Source organism: Sus scrofa, chromosome 2 (assembly GCF_000003025.6).
Source record: "Sus scrofa isolate TJ Tabasco breed Duroc chromosome 2, Sscrofa11.1, whole genome shotgun sequence".
NCBI lineage: Eukaryota > Metazoa > Chordata > Mammalia > Artiodactyla > Suidae > Sus > Sus scrofa.
The window spans coordinates 132336846-132361167 of NC_010444.4; the positions used below are offsets into that span (position 1 = coordinate 132336846).

The 24322-nt window shown below is 36.9% G+C and overlaps 1 protein-coding gene across 1 annotated transcript in view; it reads left to right on the forward strand.

Annotated features, from left to right (window-relative positions):
* The window catches only part of ADAMTS19 (ADAM metallopeptidase with thrombospondin type 1 motif 19), a 267851-nt gene that overhangs the window by 191580 nt on the left and 51949 nt on the right, over positions 1-24322 (forward strand). The window contains 2 exon segments of the mRNA XM_021084737.1: positions 261-341; positions 21947-22104. Coding sequence (XP_020940396.1) covers positions 261-341; positions 21947-22104 — 239 coding nt within the window.

A 24322-nucleotide genomic window follows, 5' to 3' on the forward strand; every position in this document is an offset into this window, starting at 1 on the left:
CTCATAATTCGCAAGCCATCAAGGTGCATTTTCACACAGAATATGATTGCCTCTTAGTTCTTGATAGTACCGTATTCTCCATGTCTTTCCAAGAAACTTCTTCACTTGAAAATCAACAGCTTTGAGACCCATTCTCTTTCCTTACATTGGTACTGAAATATCATAGCAAAAACAAAAACCAAAAGAAAATTGGGGCAGGTCAGTGAGGAAAAGAGGAATCAGAACTCACCATGTATTTCATGTTTTATTGACTCTTACAGGTTATGTGGAAGTGCTGGTGATTCCTGCTGGAGCAAGAAGAATCAAGGTTGTGGAGGAAAAGCCAGCACACAGCTATCTAGGTAACCTGTGTTACACACACAGACCCCATCCAAGTATAAGTGTAGCTGCACCGAGAGTTTTGTGATGCCCAGTGTGTCACTGGGTGTGTAGTTACATATTTGAATTTCCCAGGGAGCCCCTCTTGTCATGTCAACTAGGAATTTCTTTCCTTCCTTCCCAAGAGCAAAAGCCATCTGGTTGTCTGTATATTTGGGGGGCCAGAGCTGGGGGCGTGGTTATAAATTACTTCCACATGTTTATCCATGTTAAGGAACAAACTCTCATTGAAGGATTTGTGTATATTTTATTTCATATAGGTATGTCATATATGTATTTATTTCATATATGTACATACAGATGTACACATATTCATGTTATTTTACGTGAAACTGCATACATAAATAAGTGTGTATATAAAATGATTGCTTTAGAAGCTTTCTATTTACTAACAGGACTTGATCTTTTAATGGGAGAGGATGCTCTCTTTTGCTGTACTTTGGGAATACTCATCTATGGAAAAAGCATTTAAAAATTTTGTTGCTGTTTCTTTTTTTTTTTTTTTTTTTTTTTTCTTTTTAGGGCCGCACCTGCAGCAGCTGGAGTTCTCAGACGAGGGGTTGAATTGGAGCTGCAGCTGCTGACCAACACCACAGCCACAGGAACGGGGGATCAAGCCACCTCTACAACCCACACCTCAGCTCACAGCAGCACCAGATCCTTTAACCCACTCAGTGAGGCCAGGGATCGAACCCACATCCTCATTCATACTAGCCAGATTCATTAACCACCAACCACCATGGGAACTCCAAAAATTTTGTTTTTAATTGAAAAAGTTGACTTACCAATATTATGATAGTTTCAGGTATACTGCCTCATACTTTGACATTTGCATACATTATGAAATTTGAAATGGTCACCACAATAAATCCGATAACCATCTGTCCTAAACCAGATTTTCACAATATGATTGACCACATTCCTTTTGTTGTATATTACGTGAGCATGGCTTATTTATTTCATTACTGGAGGTTTTACCTCTTAGTACCCTTCATCTATTTCATGCCCCCTCACAACTCCCCTCTCTGGCAATCACTCCTTTGTTCTCTATATCTAAGAGGTTTTGTTTCTGTTTGTTTGCCTGTTTTGTTTTTTAGATTCCACATGTAAGATCATCTGGCATTTGTCTTTCTCTGTCTGACTTGCTTCACTTAACATAATACCCTCTAGACCCAAACATTTTGTTGCAAATGGCAAGATTTCCTTTTTTTTTTTTTTCAGTGGATGAGTAATACTCCATCTTTATCTTCTTTACCCGTTCATCCGTCAGTGGACACTTAGGTTGCTTCCAATCTTGGCTGTTGTAAATTATATTTCAGTGAACATTGGGGTACCTAGATCTTTTTGAATTAGTGTTTTTATTTTCTTGGGGTCAATACCCAGAAGTGAAATTGCTGGGTTATTTGGAAGTCCTATGTTTAATTTTTTGAGGAACCTCCATACTGTTTTCCATAGTAGCCATACTAATTTACAATCCCACCAATAGTACTTGAGAGTTTCCCTTTCTCCACATCATGGCCAAAATGTGCTATCTGTTGTCTTTTTGGTAATATCCATTCTGACCTGGGTGAAGTGATATCTCATGGTGGTTTTGATTTCATTTCCCTGATGATTAGTGATGTTGAGTGTCTTTTCATATGCCTGCTGGCCATCTGAATGTCTCTTGGGGAAATTTTCGATTCAGGTCCTCCTCCGTTTTTTAATGGAGTTGCTTAGGGTATTTTGATGTTGAGTTGCATGAGTTATTTGTATATTTTGGATATTAACTTCTTACAGGATATATCATTTGAAAATACCTTCTCCCATTCAGTAGGCTGCCTTTTCATTTTGTTGATAGTTGCCTTCACTCTGCAGAAGCTTTCTTAGTTTGACATAATCCTGTTTGTTTATTTTTGCTTTTGTTTTCCTTGCATGAGGAGACAGATACCCCCCCAAAAAAATATTGCTAAGACTGCTGTCAAAGAGCATACTGCTTATGTTTTCTTTCAGTTTTGTGGTTAATTTGGGGGAGTATGTTGAGAAGGATTAGCTTTCACTCTTTAAATGTTTGGTAGAATTCACCTATATTGCATTCTGGTCCTTTTGTTTTTTGGGAGTTTTTTGTTTTGCTTTGTTTGTCTTTTAGGGCCACCCCAGAGGCATAGGAAGTTTCCCAGGCTAGGGGTCATATCAGAGCTACAGCTACGGGCCTACACCACAGCCACAGCAATCGGGATCCGAGCTGCACCTCCAACCTATACTACAGCTCATGGTAATGCCTTAACTCACTGGGCAAGAGTCCTCATGGGTAGTAGTCAGGTTTGTTACCACTGAGCCACAGTGGGAACTTTGATGAGAGGTTTTATGATGACTGATTCAAGGAACTCTTGTTGGAAGTTTTATGATGACTGATTCCGTTTCATTCCTGGTACTATGACTGTTTACGGTTTCTGTTTCTTCCTGATTCATTCTCAGGAGACTGCACATTTCTAGGAACTTAGTCATCACTTACAGGTTGTTCCATTTTTTGATGTATAGTTGTTCATAGTAATCTTGGATGGTCCTTTGCAGGTCTCGGATCTTAACTGTCACTTTTCTTTCATTTCTGATTTTATGTATTTCAGCCCCCAAGGAAGTGTTTTTAAATTTTAAGTATTGCTTGCAGATAAATTATATCAGCTATTTTAATTAGGCTACTTGGTGGTTTTTAAATATAGACAGAAAATGCTGTTTTCAGAATACATATTACTTATATATTAATGTTTTAAACTAACTCACATGTAATTACCTTTTACAGTCATGTCATTGACAGATAGCAGAATTTAATGTGATAGCTTTGGCAAAAGACTAAATATTCTCCCAGAATTTAAATACCATCATATTTATATGCTCTTTAAAGAAACTCTTTATGTCTTTTTTTTCTTCTTAACCAAAATAATTTCCTCATTATTCTGTCTCAATTCAGAAATAATGTCCTGATAGGAAAACACTTTTAACAGGAAAGAATAACCCAATATCTTATGATTGTTTCTGCTCTGCATCACTGCACATTACACTTGATTGAATCATTTTCACATTAGGGTTTGCTTTCTAGGAGTAGGAAAATTTGAGGAAAGGGGACGACGGTAGGAGAAAGTCTTTGTCATGTGATACAGTCATTCATTTGTCCTTACTAATATATATACATTTTATCTATTTTTACCTGTTATGGTTTTTAAATGCTTTTAAGTGCCATTTAGTAAACCATTTATCCAAATTCACATTAAAGCTTCAACACCTAGTTTTTGGAGACACTGTATAAAATTGAGATACTTTCTGTGCACTTCTTTAATAGCAGAAAATTGACAGTTGCACTTGGGAATACATTTAGTTTTTTTCCAAGCTGGAAGGGAATACATAGGTGTCAAATGGAGTTTTCTCAAATTCTACAAGACTCTACGTGGTACTCTGATTTTAGCACCCTAACAAATGTAGGTAAATAAACCAGTTTTACACAGGGGACATCTCCATGCGTGCCCCCCCCCCCAATTCCTTACTTCCCAGGCTCTTCAACCAATCCTGTCTTGTTTTTGTCTCACCTCTACAGTAACTGCCATTGTCAAGGTCTGCAAATGCCCTCATTTGTTGGAGTCTCGGTCTCTATCTAGTTTCCAGAATTCCCATACTGTAGGGTTAAAGCCTGGGCCCGACTCTCTTCTCTCCTATAGGGAATCACATTTGGCCCTATTGCTTTATTGTTTTATTGGATATAAATTACCAAATGCTCATATGTACCTCAGAAATAATGGCTAAACCAAAAAATTTTATTTTCACAGTGCGCTAACACCTCTTCTTCCTTTAGTTTTCCGTACTATGCTGAATGTCACGCTCTTAGTGTCCTGTAACTGCTGTGATTGTTACTACAAATTTGGTGCTTTGAAAACAACAGAAATGTGTTCTCTCATGGTTCTGGAGGCCATCATCAGATTTACCGAACCAAAAATCAAGGTGTGTGCCAAGCTGTGCTCTCTCTAGAGTTTAGGGGAGCATCCTTTCCGGCCTCTTCCAGCTTCTGGTGATTACTAGCACTCGCTTGCTTGTGACTACAAATTCCAGTATCTGCCTCCCTAGTGGCCTTGCCTTCTCTTCTTTTTCTGTGTTCAAACCACCCTCTTCCTATATCTTATAAGGTCACATATGATTGCATTTTAGGCCCACTTGGCTAGTCCAGGATAATCTCCCCATCTTTGAGATCCTTAATTTAATCACATCTGAAAAGTTACGAATTTATTTGCCATATAAGGTAGCATTCATATGTACCAGGGATTCAGGCATAGATATCTTTTGACCCCTTCCTTAAGCACTTCTTTTTCTCCAAATTGTGGTAAAATACATGTCACAGACATTTTACCGTCTTAACTCTATTACGGGTGCAGTTCACCGGCATGGAGTACCTTCACTTTGTTGTGAAGTCACCACCATCCATCTCTAGACCTCTTTTCGTCTTGTAAAACTGAAACTCTGTACCCATGAATAGTAACTTAACTCCGCATTCACCACCCCTCCCATCCCCTAGTAACCTCCGTTATGCTTTCTGTCTCCATGAATTTTTTTTTTTAATATTTTTATTTTCCCACTGTACAGCAAGGGGGTCAGGTTATCCTTACATGTATACATTACAATTACATTTTTCCCCCACCCTTTCTTCTGTTGCAACATGAGTATCCAGACATAGTTCTCAATGCTATTCCCTAGCAGGATCTCCTTGTAAATCTATTCTAAGTTGTGTCTGATAAGCCCAAGCTCCCCATCCCTCCCACTCCCTCCCCCTCCCATCAGGCAGCCACAAGTCTCTTCTCCAAGTCCATGATTTTCTTTTCTGAGGAGATGTTCATTTGTGCTGGATATTAGATTCCAGTTATAAGTGATATCATATGGTATTTGTCTTTGTCTTTCTGGCTCATTTCACTCAGTATGAGAGTCTCTAGTTCCATCCATGTTGCTGCAAATGGCATTATGTCATTCTTTTTTATGGCTGAGTAGTATTCCATTGTGTATATATACCACCTCTTCCGAATCCAATCATCTGACGATGGACATTTGGATTGTTTCCATGTCCTGGCTATTGTGAATAGTGCTGCAATGAACATGCGGGTGCATGTGTCTCTTTTAAGTAGAGCTTTGTCCGGATAAATGCCCAAGAGTGGGATTGCGGGGTCATATGGAAGTTCTATGTATAGATTTCTAAGGTATCTCCAAACTGTTCTCCATAGTGGCTGTACCAGTTGACATTCCCACCAACAGTGCAGGAGAGTTCCCTTTTCTCCACAGCCTCTCCAGCACTTGTTATTTGTGGATTTATTAATGATGGCCATTCTGACTGGTGTGAGGTGGTATCTCATGGTAGTTTTGATTTGCATTTCTCTTATAATTAGCGATGTTGAGCATTTTTTCATGTGTTTGTTGGCCATCTGTATATCTTCTTTGGAGAAATGTCTCTTCAGGTCTTTTGCCCATTTTTCCATTGATTGATTGGCTTTTTTGCTGTTGGGTTGTATAAGTTGTTTATATATTCTAGAGATTAAGCCCTTGTCAGTTGCATCATTTGAAACTATTTTCTCCCATTCTGTAAGTTGTCTTTTTGTTTTCTTTTTGGTTTCCTTTGCTGTGCAAAAGCTTTTCAATTTGATGAGGTCCCATGGGTTTATTTTTGCTCTAATTTCTATTGCTTTGGGAGACTGACCTGAGAAAATATTCATGATGTTGATGTCAGAGAGTGTTTTGCCTATGTTTTCTTCTAGGAGTTTGATGGTGTCCTGTCGTATATTTAAGTCTTTCAGCCATTTGGAGTTTATTTTTGTGCATGGTGTGAGGGTGTGTTCTAGTTTCATTGCTTTGCATGCAGCTGTCCAGGTTTCCCAGCAATGCTTGCTGAATAGACTTTCTTTTTCCCATTTTATGTTCTTGCCTCCCTTGTCAAAGATTAATTGACCATAGGTGTCAGGGTTTATTTCCGGATTCTCTATTCTGTTCCATTGGTCTGTCTGTCTGTTTTGGTGCCAGTACCACACTGTTTTGATGACTGTGGCTTTGTAGTATTTCTTGAAGTCTGGGAGAGTTATGTCTCCTGCTTGGTTTTTGTTTCTCAGGATTGCTTTGGCGATTCTGGGTCTTTTGTGGTTCCATATAAATGTTTGGATTGTTTGTTCTAGTTCTGTGAAAAATGTCATGGGTAATTTGATAGGGATTGCATTGAATCTGTAGATTGCTTTGGGTAGTATGGCCATTTTTACAATATTGATTTTCGCAATCCAGGAACATGGAATATCTTTCCATTTCTTTACATCTTCTTTGATTTCTTTGATTAAAGTTTTATAGTTCTCAGCATATAGGTCCTTTACCTCCGTGGTCAGGTGTATTCCGAGGTATTTGAAGAGAAATAAAAGGCATCCATATAGGAAGAAAAGAGATAAAACTGTCACTGTATGCAGATGACATGATACTATACATAGAAAACCCTGGAGTTCCCGTCGTGGCGCAGTGGTTAACGAATCCGACTAGGAACCATGAGGTTGCGGGTTCGGTCCCTGCCCTTGCTCAGTGGGTTAACGATCCGGCGTTGCCGTGAGCTGTGGTGTAGGTTGCAGACACGGCTCGGATCCCGCGTTGCTGTGGCTCTGGCGTAGGCCGGCGGCTACAGCTCCAATTCGACCCTTAGCCTGGGAACCTCCATATGCCGCAGGAGCGGCCCAAGAAATAGCAACAACAACAACAACAACAACAAAAAGACAAAAGACAAAAAAAAAAAAAAAAAAAGAAAACCCTAAGGACTCAACCCCAAAACTACTTGAACTGATTAATAAATTCAGCAAAGTAGCAGGATATAAGATTAACATTCAGAAGTCAGTTGCATTTCTGTATACCAGCAATGAAACATTAGAAAAGGAATACAAAAATACGATACCTTTGAAAATTGTATCTCCGTGAATTTGAGCACTCTACCTATGTCATGTGTATGGCGTCATGCAGTAACTCTTTTGTGACTGCTCTCTCTTAAAATAATGTCCTCAAGATTTATCCATACTGGAGCATATGTCAGTATTTCCTTCCTTTTAACTGCTGAATATAATTCCATTGTATGCATGTACCACCTTTTGCTCATCTCTTCATTTGCCTGTGGATTCTTGGGTTGCTTCCATATTTTAGCTATTGTGAGTAATGCTGCTGTGAACATGGTGTACAGATATCTCTTTAAGACCCATTCTTTTGAGTGAATACCCAGAGGTAGAAGTGTTGAATCATAGACTAATGCTGTTTTTAATTTTTTTGAGGAGCCATGTAACATTTTCCTCAGTTGGCACACCATTTTTCCCTTCCCACCAGCAGGGTGCAAGGGTTCCAGTGTTTCCATATCCTTACCAATGCTTGTTCTAGGTTTATTGTAATGGTAGCCATTCTAGTGGGTATGAGATGATACCACATTGTGAATTTGATTGTCATTTCTGTAAAACTAGTGCTGTTCAGCACCTTTTCATGTGCTTTTATGGGCTTTGTATAACTTCTTCGGAGAATTATCTATTGAGATCCTTTGCCTATTTTTTAATTAGATTGCTTAATTTTTGTTGCGTTTAGGGGCTTTCTATATATTCTGGACCTTAATTCCCTATCAGATTGATTTTTAAAATATATTCAGAGTTCCTATTGTGGCTCAGTGGTTAACAAACCCGACTAGCATCCATCCCATTCTGTGATTTTTAACTTTATTAATGTTGTCTTTTGTTGTATAAATGTTTTTAATTTTCATGAAGTTCATCTCTTTTTCTTTTAGAATCTGTGCTTTTGGTACAATGTCCAAGAAGTCATTGTCAAATTCAGTGTTGTGGAACTTTGCCTTTTATTTTCTTCTAAGAGTTTTATAGTTTTAGGTCTGACATTTAGATCTTTGATCCACTTTGAGTTAAATTTTATATGTGGTATTAGTTACGAATCCAACTTTAGTTTTCTGCATGTGGATACTCAGTTTTCCCAGCCCCACTGGTTGAAAGCCTGTCCTTTCTCCGTTGAATGATCTTGGCACCCTTGTGGAAAATCATTTGGCCAAATATGTGAAGGTTTATTTCTGGGATCTCTATTCTACTCCATTGGTTTATATGTCTGTTATTATGCCAGTAGCACACGGTTTTGATTACTGTAGCTTTCTAGTAAGTTTTTAAATCAGGAAGTGTGAGTCTCCAACTTTGTTCTTGTTTTTCAAGATTGTTTTGGCTATTCATGGTCTCTTGAGATTCTATATAAATTTTAGGATAGTTTTTTTTTTTTTTTCCTCTGCAAAAAAGGCCATTGGGATTTTGATAGGGATTGCATTGAATTTGTAGGCCTTTTTGGACAATATTGACATCTTAACAGTATTAGGCCTTCCAGTTCATGAACCTAGACTATGTTTCCATTTATTTACATCTTCTTTAATTTCTTTCAGCACTGTTTTATAGTTTTCATTGTATCAATCTTTCACCTCCTTGGTTATTCCCCAAGTATTTAATTCTTTTTGACACCATGTTATTGTAAATAGAAATGTTTTCTTAGTTTCCTTTTCAGATTGTTCATTATTAGTATATATAAGTGCAACTGCTTTTTGTATGTTGCCTTTATATTCTGCTACTTTGCTCGATTTATTTATTAGTTCTAACTCTTTTTTTGATAAAAATATTTACTGGTTTCTACATATAAGATTGTAGGATCTCCAAACAGAAATAATTTTATTCCTTCCTTTCTGATTTGGATGCCTTTTGTGCTCCTGAATTCAGTTTGCTAGTATTTTGTTCAGGATTTTTGCATCGGTGTTCATGAAGGAATAGAATCTGTAGGGTTTTTTTGTTTGTTTTCTGCTTTGATTTTTTAAGTTTGTTTTTGTTTGTTTGTTTTGTTTTGTTTTTTTGTAATGTGTTAGTCTATGTATGACATAAAGAAAATGCTGGCCTCATAGAATGAATTAGGAAATACTTCCTCCACTTCACTTGTTTGGGAAATTTAAGAGTTTCTAACCTCCTTAAATGTTTGGTGGGGTTTACCAGTGAAGCTGTAAGGTCCAGGATTTTTCTTTTGGGGGATATTTTTGATTTCTTATTGAGTCTCCTTACTATTTATAGGTATATTATAGGGTTCCTATTACTTTGTAATTCAGACTTGGTAGGTTTTATGTTTATAAAAATGTGTTCATTTCATTTAGGTTATCCAGTATGTTAGCATACAATTGTTCGTTGTACTTTCTTTTAATCCTTGTATTTCTTTAGCATCAGTTGTAATGTCCCCACTTTAATGTCTGATTTTTTTTTTTCAGTTGTCTTTTTTTAAAATTCTTTCGTTGTCATTATAGCTAAAGGTTTGCCAATTTTGTTCACCTTTTCAAAGAATTAACTTCTGGCTTTATTGACTTGCTCTTTTTCTTTTCTCTGTTTCATTTCTCTCTGCTCTAGTTTGTATTATTTCCTTTTTTTCTTATAGCTTTGGGTTTAGCTTGTTCTTTTTCTAGTTCCTTAAGTTGTAAAGTTAGGTTGTTAATTTGGGATCTTTCTTCTTTTTCAGTGTAAGTATTTATAGCTATACATTTCTTCCCATAGCACTGCTTTCACTGTGTCTTAGAAGCTTTGATATGTTGTGTTTTCCTTTCATTTGTCTCAAGACATTTTCAAATTTGCCTTGTGATTTCTTCTTTGATCCCTTGGTTGATTGTGTTGTTTCATTTCCACAATTTTGTGAATTTTCCACTTTGCCTTTTCTTTTTTTTTTTTGCACTGATTTCTTACTTCATCTCACTGTGGTCAGAGATGCTCTGTACAATGTCTGTCTTTTAGGACATGGATGTCTTTGGGGGAGGCTGTTATTCATCCTCCCACAGTCACTAATTTCTACTCAGGAATTTATATCAAAACTAGGAATTCCCCTTGATAGTTTTCTTTACCACTCTAATACATCAGCCAGCCCTGTATGTTATTCACATCTATCACCTTTTCTCCTCATCCACTGTGACCCCCTACCCAGGCCACTCCCTAGGACATTGTCCTTTATTTCCTGTATAGAACTTACCACCATTTGAATTGTCTTATTTGTTTACATGCTTGCTTTATATTATCTATCTCCATTGAAAGCAGGGGTCATTTTGTTCAGAGCCATAACTGCAGTAACTAAAACAGAGTCTGGCACACAGATAATTAACAAAGAATTTTTGAGTGAATTTTAACTAAGAAAAAATGGTTCATGCTTGTGTAGTGATTAGCATGGGACAGTGCGTTAAACATATTTGTTAAACCCTTACAACTAATCTCCCAATTTTTTTTAAAATCAGAGAATGGAAGAACAGAGAGCCTAAATTTCTTTCCCAAGGGCACACATCTTACAAGCTATGATCCTGGATTTAAACTCAAGAAATGTGGCCACAGTACCTGATTCCAAGTGTCTTTTTTTTTTTTTTTTCTCACTTTTTCTTTTTTATTATTGCCTTCTATGCAACACTTGTGATTTTAAAGTACCTGTCACACATGAACAAATTTTCCTTGAACTTCTCCCAAATTCCTTCTTTTTTCTCATTTCTTAATTAGTATAATCAATTAATGCAGGGGAATACAAATCTTAAAATGACTCTTTTCCAGTTACTACCTCCAAGTCTGCCAGAACCTATTTTCTGTCCCTGGTGCAAACTTATCAATTTATCTTTAAATTTATCAACTTATCTCTAAAACTTATCAGTTATCCTTGTGCTTATTAACATCAGGCTTGAGTTACTAAGGTCTTTTTTACTCATATAAGGAAATAGCATCCATAGTCCTAAACATCCTGAATTCTACTCAGGAGATTAAATCATTCTTGAAAATATTAATATGCTACCATTTTTATTAAAGAAAATATTAATATGCTACCCATTTTTATTAAAGAATATACGAAGTTTCCTTACTTGTTCAACTGAGGAAGAAATAATTCTCCTGATAAAGGATGCAAGAATGACGACAAGGAGTTGAGTTGTATAATTCCATCAAGAGAACAGGAATAAGAAAAAACCAGTTATTTCTAGAGATATTGAAGAAGTTAGCTGATGAAACTGGTTAGAAAACGGATGTGAGTACTGATAGAAGAGGAAGGCTTCTGGAGAAATAATAATGGAATTGACTGAGATAAGGCATGTGGATAAGGTGCAAATTTGAAAAAAAAATTTTTTTTTTTTTTTTTAAGGAAATGACACGTATTGGAGTTCTCATTGAAGCTCAGCAGGTTAAGGACCCAATGTTATCTCCATGAGGTAGCATATTCCATCTCTGGCCTTGCTCAGTGGGTTAAGGATCTGGTGTTGCCATAAGCTGTAGCTAAGACCCTTAGGTTGAGACTTCTATATGCAGCAGGTGCAGCTGTTAAAAACAATAATAAGAAGAAAAGACAAGGTATTAAAATCCTAGATTTCAAACCTAAAATCCTAGATTTCAAGCTTATGAGTATCATAAATCACATTTCCTAAAAGTTCTTTCAGGCATTGGAAGATTGAAAATCTTCATCTGAAAGAGCTTTAGCAAAAAGAAAGAAAAATAATTTCCTGGCAAACTGATCATTCTTTTTTTTAAATTTATATGTATTTATTTTTTATTAAAGTATAGTTGATTTACAGTGTTGTCCCAAAAGAATGTTTATAGATGTGTGATCATTCTTTAATGAATTAACTTGTCTACATCAAACTATGGTATTATCTCATAGGAGATATTTAATTCCTTCTCAATACAGCTAACTCTTTTTTATTACTCTCTCTTTGAGTTGTATTCCCATATGCAATTATTATATGCTTTTTGCAAGATCATGGCTTTATTAATTAGTTAATAACTTATCAAAAAGTTTAAAAAGGAGAGTAGTTCAGATAGATCATCCAGTTATACCTTACAAAATCATTATAGATTATGATTTTAAAAAAATCTAAAAGAGGTCATCCAGATCCATTTAACCAACCTTGTCTGCAGCTTTACGTGCACCTAGCTCTTTGGTCAGAAATTCTCACTGAAAGCAGTGTAAAATGGTGAGAAAAATATAAAAAATACATAGAAATAGAAAATTTACCTCTGAATTTGAAAGGAGTTAAGATCCCTCACATGACAAAAACAGTGAGAACAGAAATCCAGAGTACTAGAGTGAAATGGAGCCCCACATATGCTTAATCCTGGTGACCAGTTTAGACTTTGAGCACTAAGGGAAACTGGACGGAAAACAAAGCCTAAGACCTTTCCAAGGGGAGGCTTGAGACCCCTCCAGAAAGCCGGACCTCAAAGGCCTGCAGGCTCAGTGTGAGGAGATGTGGTACCTATGCTGCATTTGCACCTTAAGAGGAGAACAGTATGAAGTGTGTCCACATTAACTCTGGTGCTAGGTGGAGGTAGACATCCATTTCGCTGAGGATTTTAGCCCAAAGCAAAGGAGCATGTGGATTTCAGCACCAGTTTACTTGAGGAAGTCCCAAGCCCTCAACACATTTATTTTCCTGAGATTGCCAAGGTGGCTGATAGATGCAAATGCAGATCCTTTCTGAAGATAAGTCACCTTTAGCCAGGCCTCAGAGGAATTCTATGAAGTTCAGTAAATATTATTTTATAGTAAAAAAAAGAAAAGTTCAGAAAACACAGGAGACAATAGACACTAAGCAAAACAGTAAACATAAGGGAGAGCAAATTCAGACATATATATTTGTAGTTTATACAGAAAATATGATAATATGTTTAAATATAAAAAGAGGAATTAAAGAATAAGAAGAAACAAAAATTTACTCGGCATATTTAGAGAACAAAATATAATTGTTAAAAAATGTAATTTTAAAAACTGAGTCAGTAGAAAACAAGCTAGGAGGAAAGAAAAATGCAGAAAAAGCAGGAAAAAAAAAAAAGCACAAAACAAGCTGGTCATAAATAAATACATCAAAAGATACCAACAGTCTTAGTAAACATTTAAGAAATAAAATCTAGTTAATATACAAAAAATTACCACACTGGATTTTAAAAGTAATTTAGGTAGATTGTATTCATAAGGGTCATATATAAAGCATAAGATTCACAAAACTTAAAAATCAGAGAAGGGAAAACTGTACCAGAAGAATACCAACCGAAAGAATATTGATGTGTCCATAGCAATGTAAATAAAAACTCACTTTAAAGAAAAATGCTTTGCTTGATGTAAAAACAGTTCATAAAATAATTATGAAAACATTCAGTTTATTGCAAAGATACTATAATTTTTTAATTATACAAACCCCAGACTAGAACTTCAAAGCTTGAAAGCAAACACTGATCAAGAAAAAATGACAAATGCATCATCATAGTGAAATTAAACACTCGAGTATGAGGTAAGCTGATTTCCAACCAAACTGTTGAGGTAATGCAGAGAGAAAAGATACTCTTTAAATAAATAATTCTGGAATTACTTGATGTTTATATGAGGAAAAAAAATTGAACCTTGGCCCCAACCTGACAACATGCACAAAAATTAACTCACAATGAATTGGAAATCTAAACCAAAAAGTTTATAACTCTAAAACTTATAGCAAAAAAATAAAACAAAGAGAAATAAACATATTTATGACTTTGTGGTAAGCAAAGGTTTCTTTACAATGGACATACAAAAATACCAGTTCTTCCACCCCAAAATGCATATGTTGGATTTCATCAAAAGTAAAACTACTGTTCTTTGAAAGACGTCATTAAGAAAATAAAAATGCAAGCCAAAGCATTATTTTTGCAGTAAACTTATCATGAATAGAACTTGTATCTCAAATGTATAAAAATGTGATTTTCCTGAATACTTAATATAAAGAAGTATTCTTAACCAGTAGGTTATAAAGGAGACTAAACTACAGGTGTTTATATTTATTACCTACCTTTAAAAAATAACATGTTTAGAAGAACCCTGTGCTATTCCTCTCTTATTTTATAGTAAATATTGTGTAGTGCTGGTGTTATTTCTACTTAAATGTTTGAACATTGGTATTTCCTTTGTGGGAAGGTTTTTTAATTCCAACCTAATTTCTTTGATATGTGTGTGGCTTCATAACTATTCAGATGTTCTTTTTCTGCTTGCGTCAGATTTGGTAACTGATGTTTTCAAGGAACTGATCCATTTCAATTACCTTATCAAATTTATTATATTAGTTGTTTATAATGTGTCCTTATTATACTACATTGTCTGTAAGCCCTGTAGAAGTTTTTCTGTCATTTCTGATATTGCTAATTTGTGTCTTTTATTTTAACCAGCTAAACTAGAGTTTTACCAGTTTCTGATCCTTTGAAATAACTTTTGGTGACATGGATTGCATCTCTTGTTAATCTCCTTCTCTTCAGTTGACTTCTGCTCTTTATTATTTTCTTCCTACTTTAGTTTAAACTGCTCTTTTTTTATACCATTTTAAGGTAGAACCATAGATAATTGCTTTCAGTCTTTTCCTCTTTGCTAGTATGACAATAATTGCTTTTAGTCTTTCCTCTTTGCTAATATGACAGTTTTTCTGTCTAAGCCCTGCTCTAGATGCATTCCACAATTTTTATGTCACGCTTTTAGTGTAAGATAGTTTCCAATTGCCATAGGATTTCTACTTTGATTTATGGGCTAGTTGTAAATGTATTATTTGATTTCCAAATATTTGTAGATTTTCTGGTCGATGCTTTGTTATTAATTCCAGTTTAAATCTGTGTGGGAAGAGAATATGCACTTGACCCTTGAACAGCATGGAGGTTAGGAGCAGCTCCCCTCCATGCAGCCAAAACTCCAGGTATAACTTACACTCAGACCCCAGATAGGCTCTTCCTCTACGTGTGTGGTTTCTCGCTCTCTGCAGTTGGTTCTACATCCATGAATTCAGCCAATGCGGGAGGTGGTGACAGGGTTCATGTAATACTGAAGTATTTACTGTTGAAAAAAATCTGCCTATACATGGACTCATGCAGTTCAGATCTATGTTGTTCAAAGGTCTGAGTGTGATTTCAGTTGACACTTGTTTCATGGCCTATGGCCTCTCTTGGTTAGTGTTTCATTTATACTTGAAAAAAATGTATAGTCTACAGTCCTGCTACTTTAAATATCAGTTGGGCCCATTTGGTTCAAGTGTTCTGTATTCTTATTAATTTTCATTTATCAACGAAGGGAAAGAGAAGTATTGAAATCTCTGATTCAAATTGTTTTCAACTCCAATAGGAGATTTTTCTCTATCTCCTTTCAATCATGTCAGGGTGTTTTTTTTGGTCTGTTTTTTGTTTTCGTCTTTGTTTTTTTGATACTCTCTTAAACACAGGATTGTTTGATATCATTTTTATGTATTTTTTTAAAGTATAATTGCTTTACAACATTTCTTCCAAGTCCTGTTATACAGCAAAGTGACCTTTGTCTTTTTTTTTTTTTTTTGCCTTTTCTAGGGTCACTCCTGCGGCATATGGAGGTTCCCAGGCTAGGGGTCTAATCGGAGCTGTAGCCGCCAGCCTTGACCAGAGCCACAGCACTGCTGGGTCCATAACCCACTGAGCAAAGCCAGGGATCAAACCCACAACCTCATGGTTCCTAGTCGGATTCGTTTAACAACTGAGCGACGATGGGAACTCCCAAAGTGACCTTTAATTAATTTATTTTTTTCTTTTTTTGGCCACCTCGTGACATATGGAGTTCCCAGGCCCAAGATCACATCCAAGCTGCAGTCCCAACCTACACCACAGCTGTAGCAATGCTGGATCCTTAACCCACTGTGCTGGGCCATGGATTGAACCTGTGTCCCAGCGCTCCCAAGATGCCACCAGTCTTGTTGCACCACATCAGGAACTCCTCCTTAATAAATTTTAAATGTCATTTAAGATTTTACATTTAAATAAATTTAAATATAGATGACATTTAAAATTTCTCTTTTGATCTGAGAATATTCTCTGCCCTGAAGTCATGCTATCTGATATTAAAATAGCCAATACACTCTTTTTTATGATTAAGGTTACATGCTTAATTCTTTCCATTCTTTTATGTTTAATCTTCCTATTTTTTATTTTTAAAGTTCATTCTTATAATTTGAATAGACTCAGTACTTTTTTTCTCTCTGGCCTGATAATCTCGCTCTTTTAACTAATATCCGTAATGCATTTAAACATAATGTAATTACAGACATATTGAATTGATTCTATATATTTCCTTCCTTTTATTCCTTTTTTTCCACTTTGTCTTCTGTTGGATTAAGTATCTTTTCATTATTCCATTAATCTCCTTTATTTCTTATCAAGTCCATGTAGCTCTTGTTTTATATTTCTTTGGGTTCCTTTAGGATTTTCTATATGGATTTTTAGGTTACTATAGTCCCTCTTCAAATCGTATTGTACCACTGTATTTGTAACGTAAGTTCCTTAAAAGAGTGTACTTCCCTTTACCTGCTTCTCCTCCTTTGTGCTGTTATACATTTTATTTCTACATTTTATATAACCCATTTATTTTCATATGTGCTTTCAGCACCTAAATACATTGTCACCATTTATGCTTTAAATAGTCAATTATATTAAAAATAATTTATTAAGGGAAAAATTATTTATATAATTGTGCACACTTACCAGTTACCAGCATTCTTCATGCCTTCACACAGACACCAATTTACATCTGGAACCTAGTCTTTCCGCCTGAAGAACATCCTTTAGTAGCTCTTGTAGAGCCAGTCTTTTTGGCAGCAAAATTTCTCAGATTTGCCTGACAGTATATTTTGCCTTCATATGTGAAGAATATTTTCACTGAGCACAGAATTTTACTTTTTAGTTTGTCGATCATTCTTTTCAGGGCCACACCCAGGGCATATGGATATTCTCCAGCCAGGGGTCGAATCTGAGCCACAGCTATAAGCTACGCCACAGCTGCAGTAACACTGATCCTTTAGCCCACTGCACTAAGCTAGGATCAAACCCACACCTTCGCGGAAACCCAAGCCACTGCCTTTGAATTCTTAACCCACTGCACCATAGCAGGAACTCCTTTTCACTTTAAAGATAATATTTCCTTGTATTCTGGCTTGCGTTAGTGCTGATGATGTATTCCAAGAAATTCTTAAACTTTTTCCCTCTGTATGTAATATGCCTATTTCCTTTCTGGCCACTACTAACATTATTCTATCACTAGTTTCCAGCAGTTTGATTATCTTGTACCTTGGTATGGCTTTCTTGGTGCTTATCCTATTTGGATTCCAGTGTCCTTTTCAGATATGTAGGTTTATGGCATATATCAAATTTGGAAAATTTTTGAACATTATGTCTTCAAATAATTTTTGTGCCCACCCTCCCTTTTCAGGGAGCCTTTAATTCTAGGACTCATCTAGCCTTTTTTCTAATATGCAGCCTTTCGAGGTGCTCTCCTGAAGTCTCTGTACCTTCAGTAAGATCACCCCACTCTGATAGCGTTAAGTCTTCTAACTAACATGAGCTCCAGTAGTTGTGTAGTTTACAGGTCCTAGATAGTTATTCTCAGCCTCAAGGAATCCCACTCCACTAATTTGCAGCTTAGTGTTTAGCTTCAGGCTCAAAGGAACACTTTTGCAATTTTTAAAGCTCCTTACTCCAGTACTCCATAAAACAGATTCCAGCTGCCTTAGCCAGTTTGACTTCCACTCTCTGTGTCATCATCTCACTGAAATCCTCATTGTCTGTGCTCTGCTTGAGTTCCCCCTCCTGTGCTGGGGTCTGATAAGTATCTTCAGGCAGATAGTCAATTTTAGAGATCACTTTTGGTTTCCTCCTCTTAGGGACCACAGTTCTCTGCTGTCAGTTGCCCAGCATCTGAGAACAGTCATTTCATACCTTGTCTAGTTCTCTAGTCGTTGACAGTGGGAGACAGAGTGCAGTTCCAGCTCCTCACTTATGGCCAGAAACAGATTTTCTAAAAACACATTTTAAAGCTAATGAATTAAAACCAAATCCAAGAAACACCACACACCCAGAGTACCAAGTCTGCATAAATTGTGCGGATTTTCAGGTACATGCACGTACCATTGGGAGGGGATGCTGAATTCCAGAATATCAGTTGAGTCTCAACCTTATACTATAGTCACCACGAAGTTTTTAAGGCATTTTTATTAGAGATAGGAAATTTTCCTTTGTAATACTGCCTTGAATATATGATGAAATATAGGAAAAAGAATGAAATTATGCTGGCCTCCATACAAATCTAGACCAAAAAAGATTCTCAGTATATTTAATAGACCTCCAAGAAATACAGAGTAATACTTTACCTTTTTGGGAAAGTCATTCATTACTTTTTAATCAATCTAGCGTCATCAGAGGCGCATTGATTTATAGGTAGTGATACCTATTTGTGAAGTTTGGAGAGTTTTGTCAACGTATTTCCTTTTCAAGTTTAAAATTCAAAGGAAAAATTAATAGGTATTTCTCATACATCCGAAAATATGTATGTTTAACATTTCATCTAAAACATACTTTATATGCAGAGCATGATAAAGATATTATTTGGAGGAATTAAGAGGTAAAAGTTGAGTGCTGTTATTCATACATTGCTCATAATAATGGGAATAGACATACTGCAGAATCTCTTAATGGACCAGAAAAATCTTAACAGATAATTTATACCATATTTAATTAATTAAATGAAAAGGCAGATAACTAATCAGCGAATAAAATTATATTTAATCTCAATGGCAAAAAAAGATTTTTTTAAAAAATCTAGATTATTCAAAACTTAACCCCTGCTCTTTTTCTTCAACCATTTTGCTTTGCTCGTCTTTCCTGTCTTACTATTTCCTTTTAGAACCCACTGTTTCTCATACTAGCAGCCCAGCATCATCCTTGGCACTTGCTTTCAGCCAGGACAATCAAGTCATCATCATACTTCATCAACTTCACTCCTAAGCTTCTTTTCACATTTTTCTCTAATACCTTAAGCCAAGGCTCCCTTACTTTCGGCTGGGCTGCTTTCCATTCACGTTGTGTTCTGTCTTCTCTATCCCACTTTGTCCTGCACGAGGCCATTTTCTGCACAATATCGTTCAAAATCTTCTACAGCTGCCCCCTTTTTTTTTCCCTTAGGAAAGAGCCTCTAAAAATTAACAAGGCCTTATTGAATCTGGCTGTTCCTTAGCTTTCCAGCCTCACCCTTTCATGATCTTCTTCAGTACATGTGGCATCATGCACGTTTGCTTACCAGGCTGCAAATGACTTTCAGACCTTTCCGTGTAAGTCCCCTCAGTCTTGAATGCTCTTTCTAGGCTTTTCTTTACCCCTGGCTAACATCCTCCATAAATGACATCCTCTAGAGCAAGCCTTTCCTGATTCCTCCCACACAGGTTTCAGCATAATTATAATTAGTTAGTTACCTATGAGTTATTTAATGTCTGATTTAGCCAGTTAGATGATAACGTGCTTTGGAGCCAGAGGATGTATTTCTTTTATCCTTTGAGAAGTCCCAGAACTTTTATTTCCTGATTTATAGCTGCTACTTGATAAATAATTACTCAGTCACGATTAGCTATTCTACAAAAGAAAGTTGCTTTCTAGGAGGAGTTCAGAAATGGACACTCCGTCACTGTTATGAAAGCATAAATTAATGCAAACTTTATGAAAATAAATTTGAAATTGTTTTTAAAAATCTTTAAATATTCATTCTCTTTGTGTAATTCCAAATCTGGGAGTATCTCCAAGGGAAATAATTCAGATGTACACAAAATTAGTGTATAGCATATTTATCTGAGCATTAATTATAACATTAAAAAGTTAGAAATCCTCAGACATTCAATAAATAGAGATGAGCCTAAATAATATTTAGGAAGATTTATCAGCTTAAGTTATCAAAACATTTTTATAGAATTATGATATAAAAACCTTCCATGAATCTTCATGTAAATGTTTTTTGAAAGATAAATTCGATTGTATTGGGGAGTCTTAAATTTAAATAAAAATAAAATCATTTGGTAAAAAAGAAGAAATTCTTAATTTTAAATGATAACCACAGCATCTCACTTCCATGTCATGAATCTTATTTAAGTAGTAGCATAAATGAACCTTTCCGCAGAAAAGAAAATCATGGACTTGGAGAATAGACTTGTGGTTGCCTTGGGGGAGGGGGAGGAAGTGGGTGGGATTGGGAGTTTGAGGTTAATGGATGCAAACTCTTGCTCTTGGGAATGGATTAACAATGAGATCCTGCAGTGTAGCACTGAGAACTATGTCTAGACACAACGCAGCATGTCAATGAGAGAAAAAATTATGTATACATGTTTGTGTAACTGGGTCCCCATGCTGTACCATGGAAAAAAAAAAGTGTGTTGGGGGAAATAACAACAAAAAATTAATGAAAAATAAATAAATAAATAGTAGCACAGATCAGGTACAAAAAGAGAAAAAAAAATTGTAGGTAAACAAAATGATTCTGTCAAATTTCTGACAAATGATGGCTGTTTATGAAGGAGAATTAGTATTTATCTTCCATTTTTCTATACAGCAAATCACAAACTATGAATATTAAAAGGTCCTGAGTTCTCTTTTTATTTAGTTATTCATTAATTTATTTATTGTCTTTTTATCTTTTTAGGGCTGCACCTGCAGCGTATGGAGGTTCCGAGGCTAGGGGTCCCATCAGAGCTGTAGCTTCCAGCCTGCACCAGGGCCACAGCAACACCAGATCCGAGCCGCATCTGCGACCTAAACCGCAGCTCACGGCAACGCCAGATCCTTAACCCACTGAGCAAGGCCAGAGGTCGAACCCGCAACCTCATGGTTCCTAGTCGGATTAGCCAGGACGGGAACTCCGGAATTCCCGAGTTCTGTTTTTAGAACCAACTCATTACCTTTGCATTATTTTGTAATGAACATAACCTATTTTTAGAACCAACTCATTACCTTTGAAGTATTTTGTAATGAACATAACCCTGTCATTTCGATTTATTGGTTCACATGCTATTTAATGATCCTTCTCTTATCATACTCTTTCCAGGGTAGCCTAGGAGATACAAAGCATGTATAAAATGTCATTCCAGTTCTCACATTGTTCATAGGATCATTGCATAGATAACACAGACATAGCCCTACAATAATAATATGTTACAGAATAAATGATTAAGGGACAAAATAAGGTTACAGACATCAAACCTTCAAAGTAGATTGGAAGAGGCAAAGATAAGTGACTCTGGTTGAGGACAGTTTCAGGAGAAATGGAGAATTCCCCGTGGCTTTTGCTGATTGCAGATTCTCCCAGTCAGGGTTTTGTTGACCCATTCATTTTAAAATGAATAAAATATTGTACTTCCTTTTGTAGCTCAGCAGGTTAGGAACCCAACATGGTGTCTATGAGAATGAGGATTCAATCCCTGGCTTTGCTCAGTGGGTTGACAATCTAGAGTTGCCACAGACTGTGGGGTAGGTCGCAGATATTCCTTGTATTCAATGTTGCTGTGGCTGTGGTGTAGGCAGGCAGCTGCAGCTCCGATTAGATCCCTAGCCCCGGAAATTTCATATGCCACAGGTGCAACCATAAAAACAACAATAGGAAAAGAATGAGATGCTTTTAACAGCATCATGCAAAGTATGTGGTCATTAATGATGCTGCCGTGTTAATCTCATATTATTTCGTGACCTCTTTATAGCTCTCCGAGACACTGGAAAACAATCTATTAATAGTGACTGGAAGATCGAACACTCTGGTGCGTTCACCTTAGCGGGAACTACTGTACATTACGTAAGACGAGGCCTCTGGGAGAAGATCTCCGCCAAAGGTCCTACCACGTCACCTTTACACCTGCTGGTATGAGGGAACAAGTCGATAACATCGCCTAATCAGCCTCCTATGACAAAGGACATTCCCACTGGGCCTTCCCTTACCTTTTTTCTCTAAATTTGAATTGTAAGATAGACACTTAAAATTATTTCAGGAGTTCCTGTAGTGGCACAGTGGTTAACAAATCCGACTGGGAACCGTGGGGTTGCGGGTTCGGTCCCTGCCCTTGCTCAGTGAGTTAACGATCCGGTGTTGCCCTGAGCTGTGGGTAGGTTGCAGATGCGGCTCGCATCCTGCGGTTGCTGTGGCTGTGGTGTAGGCCGGTGGCTACAGCTCTGATTCAACCCCTAGCCTGGGAACCTCCATATGTCGTGGGAGTGGCCCAAGAAATGGCAAAAAAGACAAAAATAAATAAATAAATAAATAAGTAAATAAATAAAATTTAAAAATAAATAAAATTTAAAAAATTATTTCAGAGGTGGGTTTTTAGGGCTTTTTAAATGTGTTTGAAATCAATGTGTTTAAAACTGTAAATGATTACACAAGGAACAAAATGTTTTAGGAAATTCTCAGACTCACAGTAGGGGGAATCAGCAGTCAATAAGGAACCTCTTTCCCTACAGGCATGTTTCCTAACCAGTGTGGATGTCTGTAAAGAGAGTGCTATGATATGGCATTTCATACATCCATGAATGTGTAAAAAATGCTTTTGATAAAATAGGATTAATTCCTGGGGAAAACACTTGGTAAATTTTTTTTTTTTTTTTTTTTTTTGCCATTTCTTGGGCCATTGCCACAGCAAGTGGAGGTTCCCAGGCTAGGGGTCGAATCGGAGCTGTAGCCACCGGCCTACACCACAGCTCACGGCAATGCCGGATCCTTAACCCACTGAGCAAGGCCAGGGACAGAACCCGCAACCTCGTGGTTCCTAGTCGGATTCGTTAACCACTGCGCCTTGGTAAATATTTAACAAGCCTTCCAATACGAGGTTAATTGATTCCTGTAAGGAATTATGAAAACCTGAATATTTGGTATAGTAAGTTTCTTTATCATGTAGCCAAAGACTAGGTTTGAGTTTGGAGTGAAAGAATCAGCACACTGAGGCTCTGCATTCATGCTGGTGACAGGTTCACATGGCTTTTTTTTGTTGTTGTTTTCTTTTAATGAATGGACTGTTTAATGACATGAAAAAATGGCACGCCATTCTTCAGTAGCATCGAGGAATTATTACAGATGCTAATACTGATATTTCATTTAAAAAGCTAAAGATAGCTTCGATTTTCATTAAGTTACACTTGACCTGTAACATTGTGTAAGGTTAAGATGCACCATGTGTTGATGTGGTGCGTGTGTATTGCGGTATGATTACTGCATGCCCCTTTTGACCTTGATTATTAGAGTCAGTGCTAATGGCTCAGGAGCCTCGGAGCTGACCGCACATCTGGCGTTTTTTCATTCTGGTGGCAGAGGGTAAGGTTCACACACTGGAACACCTCTTTAAGTCCTCACATGACAACAACTCTAATACCGTCTCCTGTTTATGTGGAGTGTGGGGTGCCACCTTATTTAATATCTCCGCACAATTTCCTTTGTGCTCCATTCGAGACATCTGTCTTCAACTGGAGACATTCCAGGGGCCAAAGGTTCAGATCTCATGTTGGCCTGTTTGTTTTTCCTCCTTTAATGTGCCTGCAAATCACTTGGGGCCCTTATTAAAATGCCCATTTTGATGCCTTGGGTCTAGGGAGGAACCTGAGATCTGCTGGCTCCCAGTTGGTACCATTGCCCTGACGCTGGCCCACTGACCATATTTCAAATAAGAATTTTTTGGTTTTTTTTTTGTTTTTTAGGGCTACATCTACAGCATATGGAAGTTCCCAGGCTAGGGGTCGAATCAGAGCTGTAGCTGCCAGACTACATCACAGCCACAGCAAAGCCAGATCCAAGCCACGTCTTCTGAGCTCAGTGTCTCCCCAAAAGTTATTTAGCTTGGACTAAACCAAGTGCTAATCAATCTTCTATGTGGTCTCTCCTGATGCAAAGCTTAAATCTAAGTTCTTTACACCAGACAGTCTTGAATCATAAGTATGTATATACTTTAATTATTTTGTTCCTCTACCCGCAGTTCCTTTGGGTCCTTTTATTTAATTTGAATTGGAAACTCCTCTCTGTGCCCTCTGCCATCTGGAGGCGGTGGAGGGGGGGGAATGACTAAACAAACGTTGTGTGACCCATATCTGGCTCT